This window comes from Eriocheir sinensis, chromosome 54, assembly GCF_024679095.1.
Source record: "Eriocheir sinensis breed Jianghai 21 chromosome 54, ASM2467909v1, whole genome shotgun sequence".
In the NCBI taxonomy this organism is placed as follows: Eukaryota; Metazoa; Arthropoda; class Malacostraca; order Decapoda; family Varunidae; genus Eriocheir; species Eriocheir sinensis.
In genome coordinates, this window is record NC_066562.1 from 9,398,090 (window position 1) to 9,423,079 (window position 24,990).

Consider the following 24,990-nt stretch of genomic DNA (forward strand, 5'->3'; position numbering starts at 1 on the left):
TGTGTGTGTGTGTGTGTGTGTGTGTGTCGGTTCTTTCATGCACTTCCTTCTTTCTTAATTACTAAATCACTCTTCTTCTTTTCACCGTCATTCTTTATCTCATTAAAATTATCATCTCTCTCGCTCTCTCCTTTTTTTATTCTTTCGTGGAGTGTTGTGTAGTGTCATACCCAGAGAGAGAGAGAGAGAGAGAGAGAGAGAGAGAGAGAGAGAGAGAGAGAGATTGACAGTATAGCCACACACACATTCTTGGCGTACGAGGTGAGGTATTAAGAGGTTGAGGCGTTGAGTCATTGTATTAATATTGTATTGGTCATTGAGTTCTTCATTGTTATTGTTGTCATTGTAGCGCGGTATGATGAACGCTTCCCCCAGCATCCACGATTTCCACTAATAAATTGCTAACTTATCCCATCCTGGCTGTCCAAACAAAGGAAACATGCTTAAAATAGTACTATGAAAAATCGGCCGGCACCATGACGGGCCCGGGGTTGAAATGGCCGGCGCCGCGCGGGTTAACGAAGACTCGCAGTGTAGTAGTTCAGTCTGTCTATTTAGTATTTAATTTTAAACAATAAATGAAAAATCAGAATCATTGGATCACTGATTCTGATGACTGATACCGACTGGCTGATTGAGTCCGATTCACTGTAAAAAAAAAAAAATGTGAGCATACCGCGCTGCAAATGTCGTCTTCAGTAATTTCAAAGTACCGCAGGATTTTTTAGTGCGGTCCGCGGTAGTGCTGTATTTTCAGAAAGTTTGCGGTAGTTTCGGTGGTGCGGTACTTTTTTTGTGATGCTGTACTACCGCACTAAGTACCGCACTTGCCCACCTCTGCGAGTATGTCTTTGGCTATGTCCTTTTCCTTCCTTATGCTCCCATCGTTAACTTCTTACCCACTGGCCAATAGGAATGTCTATGTGTATGTCACCTCTATGCTCCCAGTTTTAACATATGGCATAATGGTCAGTGGGAATGTCTTTGGCTATGTCCTTTTCCTTCCTTATGCCCCCATCGTTAACTTATTACCCACTGGCCAATAGGAATGTCTATGTGTATGTCACCTCTATGCTCCCAGTTTTAACATATAGCGAAATGGCCAACAGAAATGTCAGTAGATTCTTTTTCCTCCTCAGTGTTCCCTATTTCATTTTTACGTAATGGTCAACGGGCATATCTTCATCACTATTATCCTTGTCCTCAAAGGCTCTGTTAGCGATACCCTTTGCCCCTCAGCCTTGGCGTCAACCCATGGTCAGTATATAGCCTTGGCATACACTCTTTGACAGCTGGGCACGGATTATTTTTCGCCTTTTTTTTTTTGTTTTTATTTTGGCTGTTGTCTCAGAGTGGTCAGTCAGCTGGTGTGTGTGTGTGTGAGTGTGTGTGTGTGTGTGTGTGTGTGTGTGTGTGTGTGTGTGTGTGTGTGTGTGTGTGTGTGTGTGTGATTAAAATGAAACAGAAAAAAGGGAAGTTAAAAAAAAAAGATACGAGGAAAGCCTTTTTATGAGTCAGAGAGAGAGTGGTAAGCAATGGATGAGTCAGAATACGTAAACAGATGTGGAGAGAAAGGAGGCATAGGAAAGTGGAGGAGTAAGTGGAGCAAAGTGGATGAAGTGGAGGAGATAGAGGAGCGAAGTGGAGGAGGTGGTAAACTAAAGTGGATCATTTCTTTATTTATTTATTCATTATTTATTTTATTTTCTACATTCACCCCACAGCGCCACGAGGCATATCTGATGAGGCCTTTTGGTCGGCTCCACTCCGTTATCGTCGCGGGCAAGTCTTTTATAGTAGCGCCACCTTGCTTGGGCCACGGATGAAGGGAGGATAGTGGAAGCTTATATGGGTACGTGAGACAGGTGGAGTAGGAGAGGAAGGTGGGTGGAAATGTTACGTGGGTGGAAGATGGAGGAGGAGGAGAAGTGGGTGGAAGGAAAGAAAAAAGGGGTTTGATGATGAAGGAGGAAGAGGAAGAGGTGGGAGGAAGGAGAGGAGAAGAAGGTGAAAGTGTTATGAGGGAAGGAGGAGGAGGAGGAGGAGGAGTGACTGAAGGGAGAAGATGCGTGGGTTAAAGATAAATGAGGAAGAGGAGGAGGAGGATAAAGAGGAGAAGGAAGAGGAAGAGGGGGAGTGAGTGAAGGGAGAGGAAAAGAAGATGGAGACGTTGTGTGGGTAACAGATGGAAGAGGAAGAGGATGAAGATGATAAAGAGGAAGAGGAGAAGGAGGAGGATAAAGAGGAGAAGGAAGAGGAAGAGGGAAACTTGAGAGAAGGGAGAGGAAAAGAAGATGGAGAGGTTGTGTGGTTAAGAGATGAATAAGGAAGAGGAAGAAGATGGTAAGGAGGAGGAGGAAGAAGAGGGGAAAGATGGGTGGGTAGGAGTATATGAAGCAGACAACTCCTGGTAGATTTAAGGGGAAACTAAAATATTTCCCTTAAGCGATTTGAGGGGAAACAAAACTATGATAATTGAGTTTATTGGCCAGAATTTGGGTCATGAAGTAGAGGTGTGTATATACTGCCAAGAGAGAGAGAGAGAGAGAGAGAGAGAGAGAGAGAGAGAGAGAGAGAGAGAGAGAGAATTTAGAGTGAGAAAGAGCAGAGGTAGGAGGAAGGAATAGAGAGAGAGAGAGAGAGAGAGAGAGAGAGAGAGAGAGAGAGAGAGAGAGAGAGAGAGAGAGAGAGAGAGAGAGAATGTAGACTGAGAAAGGGCAGAGGAAGAAGGGAGAAAGAAAGAGTAGGAAAAGAAGAAAAGAATATAGGAGAGAGAGAGAGAGAGAGAGAGAGAGAGAGAGAGAGAGAGAGAGAGAGAGAGAGAGAGAGAGAGAGAGAGAGAATGAAAGAGAGAGAGAGGAGAGAGAGGGGAGGAGGGAGAAGAGAGATAAAATAGGTACTTTTATACCTTCCCATATTTGAGTGAATGAGAGAGAGAGAGAGAGAGAGAGAGAGAGAGAGTTTCCTTCAGAAGAGCATGTGTTAAGTTACCTAATAGAATAATTGAAATGACATCCTTAATTACTTTCTCTCACCTGCATTTTAGAGAACAGGTGAAGGGAGGAAAGGAAGGGTAGAAGAGAAGAGAGAGTATACTTGAAGGAAAGGAAGGGTAGAAGGGAAGAGAGATTATACTTGAAGGAAAGGAAGGGTAGAAGGAAGAGAGATTATACTTGAAGGAAAGGAAGGGTAGAAGGGAAGAGATTATACTTGAAGGAAAGGAAGGGTAGAAGGAAGAGATTATACTTGAAGGAAAGGAAGGGTAGAAGGAAGAGAGATTATACTTGAAGGAAAGGAAGGGTAGAAGGAAGAGAGATTATACTTGAAGGAAAGGAAGGGTAGAAGGAAGAGAGATTATACATGAAGGAAAGGAAGGGTAGAAGGAAGAGATTATACTTGAAGGAAAGGAAGGGTAGAAGGAAGAGAGATTATACTTGAAGGAAAGGAAGGGTAGAAGGAAGAGAGATTATACTTGAAGGAAAGGAAGGTAGAAGGAAGAGAGATTATACTTGAAGGAAAGGAAGGGTAGAAGGAAGAGAGATTATACTTGAAGGAAAGGAAGGGTAGAAGGAAGAGAGATTATACTTGAAGGAAAGGAAGGTAAGGAATGGGGGAAGGAAAGATGGAGGGAAAGAGACGATTCACTAAGGAAAGGATGGAGAGGAAGGAGAAAGAGGAAAGAAAGGAAAAGAGAAAGAAATTAAAAAAGATGAACTATACAAATTACTTGCTAACTTGATATAGGTGAGAGGAGATTAGGAGAGAAAAAACAAAATAAATAGGAAAAAAAACTAAAATATGTGAAATATGAGAGAGAGAGAGAGAGAGAGAGAGAGAGAGAGAGAGAGAGAGAGAGAGGCTAGCGAGAAAAAGTATCCGGAGGGAGGCGAGAAACGAGAGGGAAGACGGGAGGGAGGGAGGGAAGAAGTCGAGAGGGGAGCGCTGGGCCCCTCCTATTTGGGCAAGCGAGGGAGGGTCACGTGACTAGCATCGACCAATGGGCTTCGAGTTCGTGGGTCGTGTCACGTGACCTGCGGCAGCCAGTGGGAAGGCGGGCGAGGCTAAGGCGGGGGTGGGAGGTCCGCGGCATCACAGTCAGTCCCTCGGGCGAATTGACTCCACACGCCCCTCGCGTCTCTCGGCCTTAAGTGTTAGGTAAGTGTGTGCACCCAGCGGCAAGGACGAGGTTACAGGGGCGAGGAGGTGCGTCCAGCGTCCAGCGTCCACCTTGTCTGCCGTCTTTCACCCCTGCAACGCCGCTGAAACTCCCGCCGAAGAAGTGGAATTCGCAAAGATATCCTGACGGTGATTAAAACCCCAGCCGGAGATATTGCAAAGGCCCCAAACCCCTATTATTTGGGCTTCGAAACTTCCCTTGGTGACTCTTAAACCATGTCGAAATATGAACCTTTGCGGGCGATCATGCAAAGACCCAAAAAACTATCATTGAGGCTTTGAAATCCCTGTTGGTGACTCTAAAACCATGCCGAAATATGGACCTCTGCCGGCCATAACGCAAAGGCCCAAAAACTGAATGAGGCTTCGAAACTCCTGTGGTGGTTCTGAAACACTAACGAAACTCAAAACCCTTGCCACCGATAAAAGAAAGGCCCAAAAATCCTAGTATCTGTACTTCGAAACTCTTATTGGTGGCTCTGAAACATTGCAAAACTTGAACCCCTGCCGGATACCCTCGGATAGGAAGAAAAACTCTACCGAAGTTCCTGAAATGCTTGTGGGAAACGAAAGCCCATGTCGGTATCGTTCATCCATGTACCTGGAATGCCGAAGACCCTGCCGAGTTCTCTGAAATACCTAGGGAACACAAACCCCTGCCATGCCCTCGGGCAGCCAGAGACTCCTGGCGGAGATCCCCTGAACTGATCCTAAAACTGCCTTGGATGTCGACGCCAAAAAGACCGACTTGAATTCCTCGGCACCGTCCTTGAAACTCCGCCAAACTGGGAAGATTTTTACGTGACTGGAATTTTGAGAACTCGAAAAAAAAAAAAAGTCCCAGAAAGCAAATCCAAATAAGGAAGATATCTCAAGAAACTTGCAAATCTTGAATGGCAAAAAAAAGGGGGCAAAGCAGCTTAGTAAAGACCACCAAACTAGGAGTACACCATCCCTACCGGAGCTTTTAAAAACGAGAAAGGAAACGAAGGCCAGGAAACCTCAAATAAGGAAGACATCTCAAGAAGGTGCCAATGCTAATCTTACGAATCCTGAACGGCAAAAGAGCAGCAAATAAGGGGAACGAGGATCTATGTACCAACCCAGGACATTCTCTTAGTGTGGCGAGTGTCAGTGTCAGTGCTCGGAGTCGCAGGAGCCTCCACGACCTCACTGGGACATATCCGGGAGTGCCACCACGCCTCACCACCCCACGTGACCCTTCCTCAGGGGTGCCGACAGGGTCAAAAATTAGCCTTGGTCAGTATTCTCAAACGATTCGGGGTCTTGTCAATATTCTCGTGAGTGTTTGTCCTGTTCATGGCGCAGAAACTTTACTGATCTACCGCCACGCTCATGAAACCACCCATGCAAATCCCTAGAACGCCCACGAGTGCCTTTTTCAATAGAAGTTGCTAAGGTGTCGAAACGTTTGAGAATAATGGCCCAGGAACGTGAATTTAGTGTCCGTAGTGAGAGGTTGAAATGGAGCGAAGTGAAGGGAAGAGAGAGAGGAAAATGTGTGCAATCCAAATCTAGTTACCCCAGTATTCCCTTGGACCCCAATACCGATAGCCGCATTATTTGTCCCCTACCCAGTTTTGCCTGCCCCCCCCCCCCCCCCCGCAGTGCCCCCAAACCCCAGATTAAGAGCGAGTCCAAAACCCCAGATTGAGAAACGACGAAAAGTTAAAGGGAGGGAACGGAGAACGGAGAGAACAGATGAAGAAGGAAAAATTGAGATATATATAGAATCCATGTTAGCTTCCCCCTTGCGTCCCCCAAACCTCTTAGCCTCATAGCCCAGTTTAATGCCCCCCCCCCCCCCTTTTTTTTTATTGAGAAACGAAGAATGAGCGAAGTGGAATGGAAAGATGAAGATAAAAGAGAAGAATGCCGATGCGTCCCAGGTCTTCGTAAAGCCCCCAGTTCAGCAGTCCCTCAGCCCCCGCCCCGGCCCCGCCCCCAGCCCCGAAATAGCCGTGAAAAGTGTGGTACCGCGAAACTTGGAAGCAATATGGCGCCTGTGTTTATGAAGTCTGCTAGGATTTTTTTTTAACTCTCTCTCTCTCTCTCTCTCTCTCTCTCTCTCTCTCTCTCTCTCTCTCCTTCCTCCATTCTTCCTCCTTGTATCATGTTTCCTCCAAGTTCCTCTTCCTCTTTTGCCTCCTCCTCCTCCTCCTCTTCTTCTTCTTCCCCCTCCTCCTCATTCTCCTCCTCATCCCTGCCAGTTTTCTCTCCGTCTCCTCCTTGCCAATCCCTCCTTTCCCTCCCTCCCTCCATTCCTCCATTCCTTAATTATTTTTGTGGACGAAAGTAGGCGAGAGAGAGAGAGAGATTTTTTTTTTTTATGTACTCGACTTGTATAGTTTCTGCCCTTGCACCCCCCTCTCTCTCTCTCTCTCTCTCTCTCTCTCTCTCTCTCTCTCTCTCTCTCTCTCTCTCTCTCTCTCTCTCTCTCTCTCTCTCTCTCTCGAGTATAAATTTAGCGAGTATGGGCGAGGGTAGCCATCTGTCCCCTCCCCCCCTTCCCCCTCTCTCCCCTCTTCCCCCCTCCCTCTTCCTCTCCCTCCCCTCTTCCTTCCCCTCTCTTCCCCTCCCTCCCTTTCCTACCCCTTCCCTACTTTCTACCTTCCCTTCCTTTCTCCCTTTTTTTCTTTTCTTTCTATTTCATTATTACTTCCTATCTTCCACTTTTCCTTCATATATTTTAATTGCCTCCCTTTTCCCTTCTTTTTCCTCTCTTCTTATCTCCCTGCGTCCTCTTCCTCCTTTTCTTGTTCTATTTTATCATCTCTTCTTTCACTTCCCTTTAAAATTTAACTCAATTCTTTCCCTTTTCTTTATTTTCCATCAGTTTCTTTCCCTTTTTCCCTGTTTATTTCCCTCCTTTATTTGCTTATCTTTCCCCTTGCCTTTCTACGCTTGTCTCTCTTCATCTTTTTCCTTTCCTCCGTATTTCCTAATCTTTTATCTCTCTTCGCTTGTCTATCTTCATTTTTTTCCTTTCCTCCGTATTTCCTAATCTTTTATCTCTCTTCGCTTGTCTATCTTCATCTTTTTCCTTTCCTCCGTCTTTTACAATCATTCCTCTTTCCCTTTTTTGCTTCCTTTCACTCGAGGTCACTTTGGCGGCTTAATGCGGAGGCTTGGTCATCTAATGGGCCTTGGCGTGGTCTGCTCTGCCCGGTGACATCATCTTCCCCCCCCTCCCCCTGCGGTGTCAGATTATCGTATCCACCATTGTGTTTACCGTTTTTAGACTCTTAACTATAGCAAAAAGACACTAATAATTAAACCTTTCAACGGTAACTATAATTAAATGTAGTTATTGGTGTGGAGGAGACAGATTTTGGGTCGGAAATCGGAAAAAATAAGAGGCTACGTACGGCAATATGGTAACGTTGCTCCCCCCTAGCGATGTAGCGATGACGTAATGATTTGTGATACTTGACACCGCATGAGATTGGATTGGATGAAGTCGCTAAAAAGAATCTAAACCCCCGCCCCCCGTTTCTCTTTTGTTTTGTGGGAAGATAGAGAATAGGACGCGATTCCTTACCAAGACACGGAAAGATTAGATCGTTGTCTTTTTTTATAGTTCAAATGCTCCTTGTTTACGTGATTTCTAACCAAGACTCAAAAAAATTTATATTGTTATGGATTTTTATTGCCCAAATGTCTCTGTTTACATGATTTCAAAGCGAGACAAAAAAAAACATTGTCGCGTTTTTTATATAAGGTTCAAAATGTTTCTTTATACGTTCTCTCGCCAAGATACACTAGAAAACCTTAAATTATGTCATTCAAAGGTTCAAATGTCGTCACCCTCGAAGTAACACCTTTCACTAAAATGAGGGAGACTCGTGTTGGATTTGAGGAAAGCGTGAAGCCGTACATTCTATTATAATCTTTGGTCAAACGTAGGATAGTGAAGCGCCTCCGTGTATAGCAACCTTAACTCTCCGTGCAAGCCTAAGTTCATTAATCAGTCGACGCCATTCAGGTTGCGCTATATTGAATTTCTCGCCGCGAAACTTGAAACATCTAACCTTTCCCTCACTTGAAACGGCGGTGAGAGGCTGCTTGCATATGGTTCACAGACCTTCTACCAGTATATTTCACGTTCTATTCTATCTTCAAGTATTTATGTCACGCTAAACTTGTTAATAATGGCTGTGTCGCTATCGAGGTACATAACACGCCTTTTATATCAGCGTATGAGTGATTCGTATGTAACTTGCGGTATGTTGACTAGGCATGACTGAATCTAGTTGCATTTAGTCTCGTGTTGTGTCTCCGTATCTACTTTTGTCGAGGTTAGCGTAGAAGTTGTGGATGTTTCTTGCCTCCGCCGCTGTCTCATCCAGAACTGCCAAAATATCGTATTCAGCACATTGTACTATCCGTTTTCTGACCCATAGCTATTACAGAAAAAGGAAATAACGAACACTTTTAACAATAACTTCATTTAGATGTCATTATTTGTGTGGGCATAACAGTTTTGGGTCTGAAACTGATAAATCCAGTGGTCTAAGTACGACAATCTGGCACCGCTGGTCTCATCCGCATCGCTCGAAACACCGGTGCTTCGCTAGGGAATGCGTGTTGAACCTCACATATTTGACAAGGCTTCCGTATGGGTTTGGGGCATTTCCAGGGGTTCTATTATGACCCCGGTGGTAGTTTGACTTATTCAGTACCATGAGCGTAAAGAAACACTTATGAAAACCCAATTAATCTCCTTTTGTAGTGAGAGGCGTGAGCGGTTGAGAATATAAATCTATATAAGTCGCATTATAAGACATTTCGTCGCCCAAGAACACATATTTGACAAGGCTTTCGTAGGAGTTGTGGGCATTTTCAGTGGTAGTCTTATAACCCTGGTGGTAGTTTGACCCTTCTTCTGTACCGTGAACCTTAAGAAACACATATTTGACAAAGTTTTCGTAGGAGTTGTGGGCATTTCCAGTAGTAGTTTTATGACCCTGGTGGTAGTTTGACCCTTCTCCTGTACCGTGAGCCTTAAGAAACGCATATTTGACAAGGCTTTCGTAGGAGTTGTGGGCATTTCCAGTAGTAGTTTTATGACCCTGGTGGTAGTTTGACCCTTCTCCTGTACCGTGAACCTAAAGAACACTCATTAGAACCTGACTGACCCCCTCTTAGACCTTTATAAATAGTTGGTATGAGAAACGAAAGTGTCTTATTATACCAACCTAACGTGCCTGTGAGTGCAAGGCGTATTTGGATGACTGACTTCGTGGTCTCTTATGGATTTTCAATGACGGGCGAGCTGAATGATTTTGAGCCTGGTGTCCGGTTCATCCCGCCTTTTATAGTCACGGGGGGCGGGGCGTCGGGGCGGGGCAAGGGGGGCGAGCTGACTTCACCGTCCCCGAGGCCTGCCAGCACTTCCGTCACTCCCTCTCTTCCCCTCCTTCTCCTCTTCCTCCTCCTCCTCCTCCTCCGTCTTGGGCGCCGGCCAGAGAGAGAGCCAAGGCAGTAGACGAAACATATAGAGAAAGACTAAATTGGATATGGAGTTGATGATATTTTGAGAGAGAGAGAGAGAGAGAGAGAGAGAGAGAGAGAGAGAGAGAGAGAGAGAGAGAGAGAGAGAGAGTTATAGGGACAGGAAGGAAGGAAGGAAGGGAAGGAGGGAGGGAAAGGGGGGGACAGCTGGCTACCCTCACCTCTACTTTGCTAATTTTGTAACAGGCTACGAGAGAGAGAGAGAGAGAGAGAGAGAGAGAGAGAGAGATTGTTACACTGGTGGCAGCGGTGGGATACAGAGAGAGAGAGAGAGAGAGAGAGAGAGAGAGAGAGAGAGAGAGAGAGAGAGAGAGAGAGAGAGAGGAATTTGATGTCAGGGAGAGGAAAAGAAAAAAATGAAATGCGTTGAAAGAGAAGATGAAAATTAGTCAACTGAGGGAAGAAAAGGAAAAGGACAAAAATGACTACCCATGAAAATGATAAAAAATGCAATAGATGAATGAAAATATGAAGGTTCCAATTGATTCCATTCCACGAAGAAGATGAAGGAAAGGAAATAATAATAATGAAGTTTCTGGCATCTATAAACTCACCAAATCTATACGTAGCAAAAAATCAAGAAGGAAAAAAAGAAAAGCAGGAAATGAAGAAGGAAAAAAGAAAAGCAGGAAATGGAGAAGGAAAAAAGAAGATGGGAAATTGAGAAGGAAAAACGAAAATGGAAAATTGAGAAGGAAAAAGAAAATGGGAAATTAAGAATGAGAAAAGAAAATGGGAAATTGAGAGGGATAAAAGAAAATGAGAAACTGAGAAGGAAAAAAGAAAATGGGAAACTGAGAATGAAAAAAGAAAATGAGAAACTGAAAATGAGAACGAAAATGGGAAACTGAAAGATAAAAGAAAATGGAAAATGAAATAAGAAAATGGGAAATCGAGAATGAAAAAAGAAAATGGGAAACTGAGAAGGAAAAAAGAAAATGGGAAACTGCATCTATCCCTTACGATATCCTTAAATGCTCTAATACATGAAAATCAATCTTATTTATTTATTTATCTATTTTTACAACACATTTCCAGGATCCACATGAAATATAATCGTAAATTTCTCCCCTTTTAGACATAAGATTTACATAGTATTGCAATAGTATTAAAATTATGTATACTATCTTAGTGATGACCTGTTCCTATAGTAATCATTATAGTGACTAGTTGAAATATACATTATTTTAAAGCACCTTAGATATTGTGTTTAAATATAGAGATCATTTAATTCCTACTAGATATTCCATTGACCTATACGTGGATGATAGATTTTGGGGTAGTTTGCAGGTAATATTTTTTTTATAATAGTGCTTAGTTTGTATCCCTAGTGTAAGTACCTTTGATATTGTGTTATATATAGAGATAATTAAATTCTTACTAGATATTGCATTGACCTATACTTGAATGATAGATTTTGGGGTAGTTTGCAGGTAATATATTTTTTATAATAGTGCTTAGTTTGTATCCCTAGTGTAAGCACCTTAGATATTGTGTTATATATATAGAGATAATTAAATTCTTACTAGATATTGCATTGACCTATACCTGAATGATAGATTTTGGGGTAGTTTGCAGGTAATATTTTTTTTATAATAGTGCTTAGTTTGTATCCCTAGTGTAAGTACCTTAGATATTGTGTTTAAATATAGAGATCATTTAATTCCTACTAGATATTGCATTGACCTATACCTGAATGATAGATTTTGGGGTAGTTTGCAGGTAATATTTTTTTTATAATAGTGCTTAGTTTGTATCCCTAGTGTAAGTACCTTAGATATTGTGTTATATAAATAGAGATCATTTAATTCCTACTAGATATTCCATTGACCTATACTTGAATGATAGATTTTGGGGTAGTTTGCAGGTAATATTTTTTTTATAATAGCGCTTAGTTTGTATCCCTAGTGTAAGTACCTTAGATATTGTGTTATATATATAGAGATAATTAAATTCTTACTAGATATTGCATTGACCTATACTTGAATTTATTTAGATACTTTGCAGGTCATATTTTTTTTATAATGGCGCTTAGCTTGTATCTAGTGTTAAGTTGTCACCCCACATTGTCGATTTTGTACGAGTGCGTTAACCTGACATAGAGAGAAAAGATGATGACCATATGTTAGTTAAGTCTTTAGTGAGTTAGTGAATGTTTCCCCTTCTGTCTCTCTCCGGCATATGACCACAGATGTTGCGCCGACTAAACAAAACTTTCCTAGTGATTATGTATTAGAAGGTTGTTTGAATATATGATAGAAAGCAGAAGTTAGACTGAAATATAGAAAGATGTTGAAAAAATGATTATATTAGACTGTTATTTAGTGTGTTAGTTAATGATCATGTGTTAGTAGGTTTGAAGAGTTAGTCGAAAGTAAAATTAGACTGGAATGTAGAAAAATGTTAGTCGCCAGTAGAGCCCAATCTCTCACACACACACACACACACACACACACACACACGCACATACACGCACACACCGCCTCTAGTCACCCCCAAGAGTAAGTAGAACCGTGTGGTGATTTTATTTTCATTTATTTCTCTCCCTTCGTGACCCGCAGAAATGTCACCCACTCGGCAGATCATTTTTTAAGTACGTAATTCATCTTGAGAAATTATAAGTTATGTCATTGATAATCTGAAGTGAATTGTATAATGGTGTTGTTTTGCTTTAGTTTATCTTTCAATTTCAACGTTTTTTCTTACACTGAGTCTTCCATATCTCCGTTTTCTATATACTCTTTTTCTTTTTCTCTCCATCTCCTCCTCCTCCTTCTTTTTCCTCTTCTCCTTCTACTTCTTCATCTACTTTTTCTACTCCTCATTGTTCATCCAAATCTCCTCTTCCTTTTCCTTCTTCTTTTTCTTAACATCATCTTCATTTTCTCCTTCTTCTATCTCTTTTCTTTATTAAATTTCATCCAATTGCATTTTTTCTCCTACTCCTCTTCTTCTACTCCTTCATCTCCTTTTTCTACTACTCATTATTCTTCCATATCTCCTCCTCCTTCTCCTTCATCATTTTCCTTACATCATCTTCATATCCCCTTCTTCTTTCTCTTTTCTTCCTTTATTAAATTTTATCTGATTGCATATTTTCGTATCTGCCGAGCGCGTGTCATTTTGATATTCTTCCGGGAACATCTCAAAATTATCCCTGGTGATAATTTTGAATCTTCCCTCAGTCTCTGGTTTGGGAAAGACACACATTTTCATTTACCACCTCTGCTGTTCCTACCATTACTATTATTACTATTATTTTATCTAACGCGATTATCATATGATTTTGAATGACCTGTTTGTTTACTTTTAATTTCCGAAGGTTGGTTTTTTTCTCTCCTTGAATGCCGGTCTCTACGATGACATGGTGTTCCTGTTCCCTTTTAATGTTTTACTCTTTAATATTATACTCTATGTGCTGAGCTATTCTGGTGGTGATTAAAAACTCGTATTTTGTAACGGTATCAAGATTAAAATTATATACGATGAGTGCCTGATAAATTTCGCTCATATTAAAACCACATAAGCTTCTAATACACTCAGTTCTGATGGTGATGAAAAAAAGACTCATATTTGTAAAGGTATCAGGATTAAAATTATATACAAAAAATGCTTGATAAATTTCGCTCATACTAAAACCACATATGCTTCAAATATATTCACTTCTGATAATGATGAAAAAAAAAACTCATTATTTTAAAGGAATCAGGGTTAAAAATATATAATTAAAATCCCTGCTAAATTCCGCTCATATTAAAACACATCTTCAAATACATTCAGTTCTAAGGGTCATCATTCTCTCCTTGTGGAAGACCATATATAAGCATTTCTCTTAATACCGCAAATAAGGCAAAAGTCTAGGAACGCAAGACCTACGATACATAGCTTCCATAAAATAGAAAGCAAAATTCCACCCAAAATTGACCTCTCTTTTGGCTTCTCTACTTTTATCATTTATAGGAGCAGCAAGTAGTGTTTTTTATTATTATTATTATTATTATTATTGCCCTTGAGCCGTATCCTCTAATGTAAAAACTGAAATGGATACCGAGAGAGTTCACTGTTTTGTTACGAGAGAGGTGCCGTTGCGCTCCCTCTCGTCCTCACCAGAATAGCTTGTATCCTCGTGTCCTCCGAGTCTCTCTCATCATGCGGTTAGCGCCCTAAACGTGGCCTTCGCATGACTGACACTGACTCGGAAACAAACACACTTCTGCATTATATTTATTTGACCTGATAAATATGCAATGTTTAAAACTGGTTATGACGTACCACATGTTTCTTGCGCTAAATAATCAATGTTTGTGCGGAGAAAAGTATATTACGCAAGGCCGCTACTGTGGATAAGACATATTTATTTGACCTGATAATTATGCAATGTTTAAAACTGGTTATTACGCTAAATACTAATCAATGTTGGCGCTGGGAAAGTACTACGCAAGGCCTCTACTGCCGATAAGACATATTTATTTGACCTGATAATTATGCAATGTTTAAAGCTGGTTATGACATACCACATGTTTCTTGCGCTAAATAATCAATGCCGATAAAACTGAAGTAAATTGATATATTGTTTACATACTGTGTCTACGCATCTCAAAGTCTACCTCATGTGAAAAATCAGACAGTATTTTGAATTACAACTTTTAAGACAATTAGTATCATCTTTAGTCATATATATTTAAGTTTACGATACATCAATAAAGTAATAAAGCAAAATTAAATAGATTAAGTAAAAGTAAGTATAGTAATAAAAAAATAAAGTATAGTAATGAATTTTAACTTGGAAAATCGATTTAGACGTAAAACTTGTCCTTTTAATTCTATGATATTTTAAACTAAGGCGATTTTCAATTTTAAAAAATCTATTCCTTTGACTTTACCTAAAAAATCTTAAAATACATGACCTTAACTTGAGTATAAACAGTAATAAATACATTCTTTTTAATTCATTTATTAGACATACGATTCAAGGCTTGTCGAGATGACTTACAAGGTCTCGAAAGGGTCACTCACTCAGCATCTCGTAAATAAAACAAACAAGATAACTACCCGTATTGACGTAAACGAAGCAACTATTCTTTTTTTTCTAATATTACTCATGGTTTGCATTGACTCACTCATTACTCTTCTGGACTCACTGGTTGTTTTTATTATTATTTTGTGTCTCACCACGTAATAATTTTCATAGTTCAAAAGAATTACGTGAGTGATGACGAACTGAACTAAAAAAAAAAAAAATCACATCTCAATTTTTTCCACATTAACAGAAGAGATCTTATTACGCACACACGCACACATACACACACACACACACACACACGCACATACATACACAGAGTGGGCCGTTCAGAGCCTCCTGTGTATGTGTGTGCATGTGTGTGTGTATGTGTGTGTAGGGTACGCTCACAAACTCACACACACACACTAGTCGGAAAAAAATAAGTGTGTGTGCGCGGGTCTGTGAGTACATCCTCGCTTATGTGCGCGTGTAAACCTCTGTGTGTGCGCTACTCTGTACTAACCGTGTGTGTTTTTCCATCTCGGTTTCAGCCGCTAAACTCCCCCCCTTCACCCCCTCAACAACAACAACAACAACAGCATGTCTTCTGACGAGGAGGAATACAGGTAAGGTACAGGTAACATGCACACACACACACACACACACACGCACACTGACACGCACATACTGACAAGCGCACTATGCCCAACAGATTTCAGTTTTATATGTGCAAGAATGATTAATTTTCGACCATATAGAAACACACACACACACACACACACTCACTCACTCACTCACACACACACACACACACACACACACACACACACACTCACACACTCCAAAAATAAAAGGTTCAGAAGTTATTATCAGACAGAGAACAACTCTATCCACTTACTATCAACTCTTTCAAAGTTTATATATATCCAATCTCTCAAACACATTTATATATATTTCCAAACACAAGCATGGTAAAGATAAGGACGATTAGGATATGTATAGGCTACAGGATGTGTTTGTTAGTTTGTACGCGTCTTTCTGTTTAGTACGCATATCAGAAATTAAATATTGGACCTCGGAAATTTTGGTCGAGTCGTGAAAATGAACGGAATGTCGGAATATATGGATAAAAATTGATTTCGACGGTTAGATTATTTTCATTGCTCGACGTAATTTTCCAGAGCAGTTTATATTCTTTTCTGGTTGTATTAAAAAAGAAGGAAGTGTATAAATTCTCAAACATATCCCAAATAAAAAAAAAAATCTATTAATGCATTAGTCTACGTTAAAAGGCCAAGGTTTTCTCTCTCAAGGTGACACCACAGAAAATCGACAACGAAGGGGGAGACTTACCAAGAAGGAAGGTGCACTATTACCTCTATTAATGCCTCTATTTTCTCCCCTTTTCCCTACATGTTAAAAAAAGCAGCTCAGAGGAAGAAGCCACCACCATGTCTGACGAGGTATTACGGATTGACGCTTCTTCTCTCTCTCTCTCTCTCTGTTCTCTCTCTTTAATTCCTCTTCCGTTTCCTCTTAATCATATTCAACGTTCGTGTCTCTCGTTGCCGACGCTAAAAACTCTAAAACACTCACCAATATATTTTAGTAGCAATGTGATAAGATATGCTCGGAGTATGTTAGCTGTCCCATATGCAGTATTTCAATTGGTATCAGTGTTAAGGGAAAAATAACCTTTACAATGAAGCTTAGGAATAAGATTTAAATATACCGCTTGAGTTTCATCCATAAGAATTTTCATGTAATTTTCTGCATTTCATTAGCTTTTTATATCATTTTTCCTGCACTTCTGACTTGATGATTACAATTTCTCATCACAATTTCCGGGAATGAAGCTGAAATCCATCAATACCTTTTTTCATCGCTAAACTTTTTTCATATAATTCCCCGCACTTGAGGCGTCAAACAGTTATTATTTTCTTATTATTATTTCCCTGCCGTAAGAAATCACATAGTTTTTTCTCTATCACAGTTTCCAGCTTTCAAGAATTTATACTATTGCAAATCTCACATCATCGGAATCTGATAACAAACTCCTATAACCATATTGTCAAGGAAAGAATATGCCCGTCCTTCTTTAGGCAGTAGACAAATTTTATGCTTAACCTAAATTTTCTGAGTACGCATTTTTTTCCCTAATATAGTCACCAATTGGACTGTTGCATATGGGCGGTCAGACACGCGCTAATATTAGACCTAGGTGTGTGCGTAATTGCTTTAGTGAACGTGAGAGTCAGTTTTCACGAGATGACAGACAGACAGACAGACACACAAAGGTAAGATGAGGTACAACGTGCATTGTTTTTATGATCATTTATTTTGTCTCACCCACGACTGACCTTTTCCAGAATGAGGTGGATTAACAAGTGAGGTATTAATGAGTTTTTTGTTGGTTACGGGAGCTTTTTGATTTATTTTACGTATTATTTTGGTGTTTACTTTAACGATGCCAATATTCTGAGCCTTCTGACGCTATATGAAGCTTTACTAACATGTTTTATTTTGGTTTTATTTTCAAAGTTTACAAGTATATGATTTACTGAGGATAACACAAGAAATTATACGCAGTAGCTTCGTTTCACCGCAAAGACGTGTCCACTTACCACACTGGGAAAAGTAAATGAGAAATATGGTAAGTACTTTCGTATATTACATCTTCAGAGGCCACTTACTGTACTTACTTATTATATTTCTTGTCTTTTCCCAGTGTGGTAAGTTTAGACATGAAAGTAAAGATATGAATTAGTTTTACGATCCCAGTACGCTCCTTTTCTTAAAATTAAAAAACTCGTAACTGGGACGATCAAAACTCTCGCTGTCTCCTATGTCATGTTAATTTTATGATCCCAGTACGCTCCTCTTCTTAAAATTAAAAAACTCGTAACTGGGATGCTCAAAACTTTCACTGTCTCCTATGTCATGTTATTTTACGATCCCAGTACGCTCCTTTTCTTAAAATTAAAAAACTCGTAACTGGGATGCTCAAAACTTTCACTGCCTCCTATGTAATGTTATTTTACGATCCCAGTACGCTCCTTTTCTTAAAATTAAAAAACTCGTAACTGGGATGCTCAAAACTTTCACTGCCTCCTGTGTCATGTTATTTTACGATCCCAGTACATTCCTCTTCTTGAAATTAAAAAACTCATAACTGGGATGCTCAAAACTTTCACTGTCTCCTATGTCATGTTATTTTACGATCCCAGTACGCTCCTTTTCTTAAAATTAAAAAACTCGTAACTGGGACGCTCAAAACTCTCACTGCCTCCTGTGTAATGTTATTTTACGATCCCAGCACGCTCCTCTTCTTAAAACCAAACACCTTGTAACTGTAATGATCAAAACTCTCATTCCCTCTTGTGTCGCAAAAAAAAAATCATGGAAATACTAAAATGACGAAAAAGTCTTAAAAATTACGGAACCTCTCGCCATCCTCAGTAAAGAGTCTCAAGCCAGCAAACACGACTGACGGAGACGAGACTTAATTTTTACATTCGTGACCGCCAGCTTTTGCTTACGACCCAAACACCTCACAACACATTTTACAATATTCCTTCACCTTTCTTTTGCATTTTACCATCTTTTTTTATTTAACTCGCTTTTTCCTTTCAGCTGATGCCAAATACCTCCCACCTATGTTGTATTCTTCATTATAGGCCTAATTTTATATTGACGCAAGGGTTTTATTTATTTCCTCGGCACTTTCATAGATAACGCAGCCCTTTTTTTTTCTCTTTTCCTCGTTCTTTTCTTTCGTTCTGGCTTTGGCTTTCCCTCGCCTTGGCAGAGCAGAGTCACGGCCTGCTGGTGTTGGCTCTGAGAAAATTATCCATCCTTTGGTTTCTTATGTATAGCGAGAAATCAGGAGTTTTTAGCGATAACGTCAGTAAGTTGAAATGCGAATAACTGGAAATTTTATGGAAAGTTCAGTATCGGTTTTGTTCTTTCATTCCTTTCATTCTTTTCATTATTTGTTGTTACGTTTGAAATTAAAAAGTTAAGATGATACATTTGAAGATGCACAAGGCTCGGATGATTGAGTCCAGACGTGAATGATTGTAAATTTTATGCAAAGTTAAGTGTCAGTATTCCTTTCGATCTTTCATTCCTTTGATTCTTTTTGTTACTCATTGTTATGTTTGAAATTGAAAAGTTAAGTTGATAAATTTGAAGATACACAGGGCTCGGATGATTGAGTCCAGACGTGAATGATTGTAAATTTTATGCAAAGTTCAGTGTCAGTATTCCTTTCGATCTTTCATTCCTTCTATTCTTTTTGTTATTCATTGTTATGTTTGAAATTGAAAAGTTAAGATGATAAATTTTAAGATACAGAGGGCTCGGATGATTGAGTTCAAAACCAGCACCAGCAGACCCTTGTTTTACTGATGGCTAAGAAGGTCCGCCACTCCTCACCTCTCCTTCAGAAACTCCTCCTTCACGAGTCAACATTTGATAGTTTACGCAGCCAATCACTTAGAGGAAATTTCGACCGCTTCCGTACCCAATTCAGTATTTGATATAGTTACCCCAGTTGCCGACTCCAAAGAAACTGTGCTATATTCCAGTTAGCTTTGAGAACAAGTGAAATAAAAGAAAGATAAATGCCTTGATCAAATGAACCAAGCAAGTGACAAACTGAAACAACGTGGAACAAATCAACTAAATTTACATAGATTTAAAAAGACATTCACACCACCGATAAGCGATAGATAAGCCCTTGATTAAAAGAGATGAGCGGAACACAAAGAAGCTGTTAAACTGAAGCAGAGGCGAGGAGAAGGTGCGGCAGGGGCGGTACAGAAGGGCAGGGTGGCAATGCATGACGGAGGGGAGTGGTGTGACCTTTGACCTAATATGTGTGTTGTGGTGGGCCTGCAGCAGCGAGGAGGAGTCCAGCGAGGAGGAGGAGGACCCAGCGGCCGTAAGTCGAAGCTAAACTAACCCACTCAACCACTACCACACGCCTTGGGCTCGGAGAGGTGGCGCAACCGTAAAATTTGATACCTTGTGGATGGGACCGTGTGAGTTACCCTTCGGATGTCGCTTAGAGGAGGAGGAAGAGGAAGATAGTGAGGAAGAGAAGTGAGAGTGAGTAAAATATGCTCCTCCTCCTCCTCCTCCTCCTCTCTTCTCCTTCTTTCCTTCCTTCTCTTCTACCCATCTCCTTCCTTTTCTTAATTTCCTTCTCTTACTTCATCCTCCTCCTCCTCCTCCTCTCCTTCCTTCCTTCCTTCCTTCCTTCCTTCTCTTCTTGCGTTTCTTGATTTCCTTCTCTTTCTTCATCCTCCTCCTCCTCTCCTTCCTTCCTTCCTTCTTTCCTTCTCTTCTTGGGTTTCTTAATTTCCTTCTCTTTCTTCATCCTCCTCCTCCTCCTCCTCTCCTTCCTTCCTTCTCTTCTTCCTTCCTTCCTCAAGCGACGTATTTTCAGGGGTAGACACACATGGCATATTCAGAAGGTTTTTATTTATTTATTTTATTTATTTATTTATTTTTTATTTTATTTTATTTTTATTTATTTATTTTTTTTTTTTTTTTATTCTCGCGTTGTGTTGCCTCTCCGCCCGCCCATAGTTTTCCCTCGACGCCTCGGCCTTCCACGGAAACACTCGTAATAATAATAATAATAATAATAATAATGACGATAATGATAATGATGATAGCCGAGTCATTTCTTTCCTATGTCGAGCGCTTGAGAATACGTATCAGAAGAGGCTATTAAATCATTTTCCTCATCGTAACGTCATTTGGTTTCGATCATTTGCTTTTCGTAATATAGAATCTCCTCTTCGGAATATTAAAAAAAAAGTATATTGGTCCGGGAATTCATTTTTGAACGTGCAATTTTGTCTTCGTAATAATCGAAAAAGTTAAATTGTCGTTTGCTGTTTGTAATGTAGAATCTCCTCTTTAGAAATTTTTAAAAAAGTTGTATTGGTCTCGGGAATTAATATTTTAATGTATAATTTTCTTTTCGGAATATTAGAGAAAAGTTAAGTTGCCGTTTGCTTTTCGTAACGTTAAACTTTCTCTTCGGAATGTTAAAAAATGTTATATTGGCCTCTGGAATTCATATTTTAACGTAATATTTTAATTTCGGAATGTTCAAAAAAGTTAAATTGGTCCAGGAATTCACTTTGTAACGTAGAATTTTCACTTCGTAATGTTCAAAAAATTATATTGGCTCGGGAATTCATGTTTTAACGTATGATTTTGTCTTCAGAATGTTAGAAAAATTAAAAGGGTCCAGGAATTCACTTTTTAACTTATTTTCATTTCGGAATATTTAAAAAAAAGTCATATTGGCCTCAGGAATTAATTTTTTTCTCTGGTTTTGAAGGTTTGCGACTTCGAGGGAAAACTACCTTACCAAAAACACACCTAAGTTAACCATCAAACTTATATTCACTCTTCAAACAATTCTCTAAGTACACTTCAGGCCTTCAGCACCAGCAATAACAAATAACGTAAACATACAGAACCATTTTTAATCAATTTTCTCAGACTGCAAAAATATATCAAAGTTTATAAGTCAAGTAAAATGTCAATATCAATACTCTTTTTTTTCTTCACCCAAGTCATGTATAGAGGACCCTAGTGATGACTGTGATAACCTCAATTTTTATACCTTACAGCCATTCTTTTGGTCAAGGGTAACGTGTGTGTGTGTGTGTGTGTGCGTGTTAGCGCATAGCCGAGTGACCGTCTTAGCGTAGCCTCGTAGCTTGCAGAGAGCCATGAGCGTATATACCGTAGCCACCCATACTCGCAGTAGAAGTAGTGTCTCGCTTATGAATATATACGAAAAAATTAGATTCACTTTATAATTTTCATTTATACAATCGATTAAGTTTTCCCTCCATTCTCTCCCTGTCATGAATACAACTAGAGACTTGCCTGATGAAATATACATATCCGTACCCATAGCATTAGTCGTAGTTTGTTCACGGATATAAGAATTCAAAGTAGCTTTATCCGATTCCCTTTTTTTGTGAGAGTAAATATTCCAAAAGCTCCCTCGTAGTTGCTGTGATATATTTTACGTTGGTGGGTGTTCATGGCATCCTGGTTACCCTTACGCCCGGCCCGAGTGTGTGTGAGTGCTGTATGGTGTTTGGGGTATAAGAGTATGTTATGTCGAGTCTCGTAGAAGAGTGCCTAGTAGAGAGATGTTACGTAGAAGAAACTCGTAATCTAGGAAAAAGAAGATGCGATGTCGAGTCTCTTAGAAGAATGTCAAGTAGAAAAATGTTACGTAGACGAATCGCATAATGTAGAAAAAAACAAAAAGACGTGATTTCGGGTCTTGTAGAAGAATACCGCGTAGAAAAACGTTACGTAGATGAATCGCGTAATGTTTTATTTATATTTTCTTTCTCTATTGGATATTTTTCTATCGCATTGGAAAATATTTGACCGATATTTAATTCACCGTTCTTGTTTTATATGAGTTTCCGTTTTATTTTTATTTTCTTTCTCTATCGGATATTTTTGTTTTGCGGCAGAGTCAAAATTATCGCTTTTCAATCTCACTTCGGAAAATATTTGACCGATATTTAATTCACCGTTCTTGTTTTATATGAGTTTCTGTTTTATTTTTATTTTCTTTCTCTATCGGATATTTTTGTTTTGCGGCGGAGTCAAAATTATCGCTTTTCAATCTCACTTCGGAAAATATTTGACCGATATCGTATTTATTTCACCGGTTTTGTTTTATTTGAGTTTCTGTTTTTATTTCATTTTCCGTTTCAATTTCCACTACAAAACAGAAACACTATCCTCCCCCTTCAGTAAACCCTCGCAGACCCCTTCAGTACGTAAACACCAACAGTCACATTAAACATTCTTCCGTCTACATCAAGGAACACGTTATTTTATTTCCACTCCCTCCATTAATTTCAATACATTCACTCCGAGCTTGAGTGAACGGTACATTTTGGTCTCTGTTTTCCCCCCCAAAGCACGTATATACAACCTTGATTTACCATGACAGTCTAACAGTTAATATCTTCAACGGATGTCCGAGCGATCCCTGTATACTGTTTCCTCCTCTCTCGGAACAGTACCAATCTCAGGACTGTTCTTTACACACACGGTTTACGATGATAACCCGCCCCAAACCAAGATTAACCATTACGTGTGTTGCATCTACACGGCCGTCCCATGTGTCTTTGCTACGGCGACACATCCATATAATTCTGGACTTGGTGTTGTCTTGAATCCATCCCTTCGTTTTACAACCTGGATGATTCACAATGCAACCGTACTCGAATGTAGACGGTACTTCTTCCTCTTCTCTATCTCTGTCGATATTCCAACTGTCTCATGAATGGAGGTGAATGTGTGTATGAGTGTATGTGTGTATGTATGTGTGTGATCATGCATACGTACAGACACAGAAATGCATGAGAAAAACCACTTTTTATCTATCTCCTCAAGACCAGTAGATAGACAAAGTATGAAAGCAGAAACCCTCAAATCTTCACCAGTCTATATACTCTTATCCAACCCCTGTGAATGTGTATATGTGTGTGTGTTCACCGGAGGGCGTGGGGTGGAGGTGAGGGTGCCGTGAAGGGCCGCCCACACCTCGCCCCATGCCTAACACCCTTCCCGCCCTCTTTCTCTCCCACAGAGGGCCAAGGCGGCTGAGGTACTGGCCAGACAGAAAGCTTTGGAAGTATGTGGATTGTGTGTTCCTACTAACAGCACGGGGGTGACTGGCCTAGCTATGCCCGACCGAGGGAAGAGGTTTTATTCGGTTAGGGATTTTTATATAACGTAAACAGAGATCGTAGGAGTTGATATTAAAGTTAACGGAGATAGAAAAGTTGTATTGAAAAGGTTAAGTAGCTATACCCTGCCCGACCGAGGGAAGGGATCATTTTCATTTAGGGTTTTTTATGTAACGTAAACTAAACAGAGATCGTAGAAGTTAATATTAAAGTTAATGGAGATTGAAAAGATATATTATAAAGGTTATTTGCTTAGGTCTTTCCCAGCCTGATTGAGGGAAGGCATTCACTTAGTCTTTCTATATAATGTAAAGAGAGATAGAGAAGTTATTTAAAAAGACGACTAGAATTGTTTCTCGTAAAGCTCGTAAAGTCTTCTCTGTAACGTAACATAAATGAAGATTGAGAAATTAATGTTATAGAAATTACTCCTAGGATTGATTCTCTTAAAGCTCAGAAAGTAAATGAGGATAAAGATATTGTATTAGAGGTGATTATAATTGTTTTTCATAAAGACCGTAAAGTTAGTGAAGTTTAGGGAATTATATCAAAGAAGTTATTATGATTTAAAGCTCATAAAGGTAATTCTATAACCTAAAGTAAATGAACCTAAAAAAATCATCACACAGCTTGGTTCTTATTGATTCTTAAAGTTTCAAAAGTGTTGGATATTTAGTTTCTTTCAAATGATTTCTGTAAGAGTAATTGAAAGTGTAGGTGATTTGCCATAGAGTTTTTTTGCATCTGGGAAAATATCAAGTCATGTTGTTGTAGAAGCTCACTGGAGGATCATTTCAGTGAGTTGTCTGCTTCAGTAAAGGTTCATTTTAATTTCCATCCAAAGTAAAGTAACGTCAGTTCAATATAAAAATCAACTAAAATATTTTCATGAACCCAGAAAAAAAAGTTAGGTAATATTTTGGAAAGGTAAACAATTTGAAGGTTAGGGAGAGAAATCATTAATTTATCTAGCCGAGCAATTTAATAATGAACAAACGTCTATTAAGCTAAGGCCCCACAGCCACCATGAGGTCACGTGACGTCATGCGGGTCTTGTGAGGTCAAAGGTCAACCCGCCAGCACCCCGAGTCTTGGTAACACTGCCTGTCCGCCTGAGTACTGGGCGCCCCCACACACACGCCCTCCCACGCCTATCGTACCTCGCCCCCGCCTGGCCGCCACTAGTCTGATGCGCTGTTCACCCCCCCTGAGCTCGGGACTAAGCCAAGGACAGTGTCGGGCACAGTCACCATGTCCAGTCTATACTCCAATTAATCAGTCGCTGCTTCCCTGTTTCAAATACGTATACCAGGGATAAATTACTCACTGGAAAATTGGGTCGTAGAAATTTTAATCTCAAAATAGACTTTGGGTATAGTCGCCATTTCCCAAGTACGATTTCGAGAACTCGTATCGCGGGAAAAAACGCTCGCTGGGAAATTGAGTCGTGAAAATGTGAACCTCAGGCAAAATGTCGAGTGTTAACCATTCTCCATTTTGATTCAAGTTCATTTTCAATGT

General features: G+C 39.9%; 1 protein-coding gene across 17 annotated transcripts in view; it reads left to right on the top strand.

Annotated features, from left to right (window-relative positions):
- Positions 1-4,022: 4,022 nt before the first annotated feature.
- LOC126983727 (troponin I-like) overlaps positions 4,023-24,990 on the top strand; it is a 60,573-nt gene continuing 39,605 nt past the window's right edge. Inside the window, exons 1-4 of one of the 17 annotated variants that reach the window (XM_050836778.1) lie at positions 4,068-4,155; positions 15,265-15,339; positions 19,616-19,658; positions 23,370-23,414. In XM_050836778.1, coding sequence (XP_050692735.1) covers positions 15,314-15,339; positions 19,616-19,658; positions 23,370-23,414 — 114 coding nt within the window. In that variant the 5' untranslated portion in view covers positions 4,068-4,155; positions 15,265-15,313. Of the gene's footprint in view, positions 4,156-15,258; positions 15,340-16,139; positions 16,177-19,615; positions 19,659-23,369; positions 23,415-24,990 lie in introns of those variants that run through there. The other 16 variants (XM_050836779.1, XM_050836786.1, XM_050836777.1 and 13 more) reach the window with 16 other exon arrangements.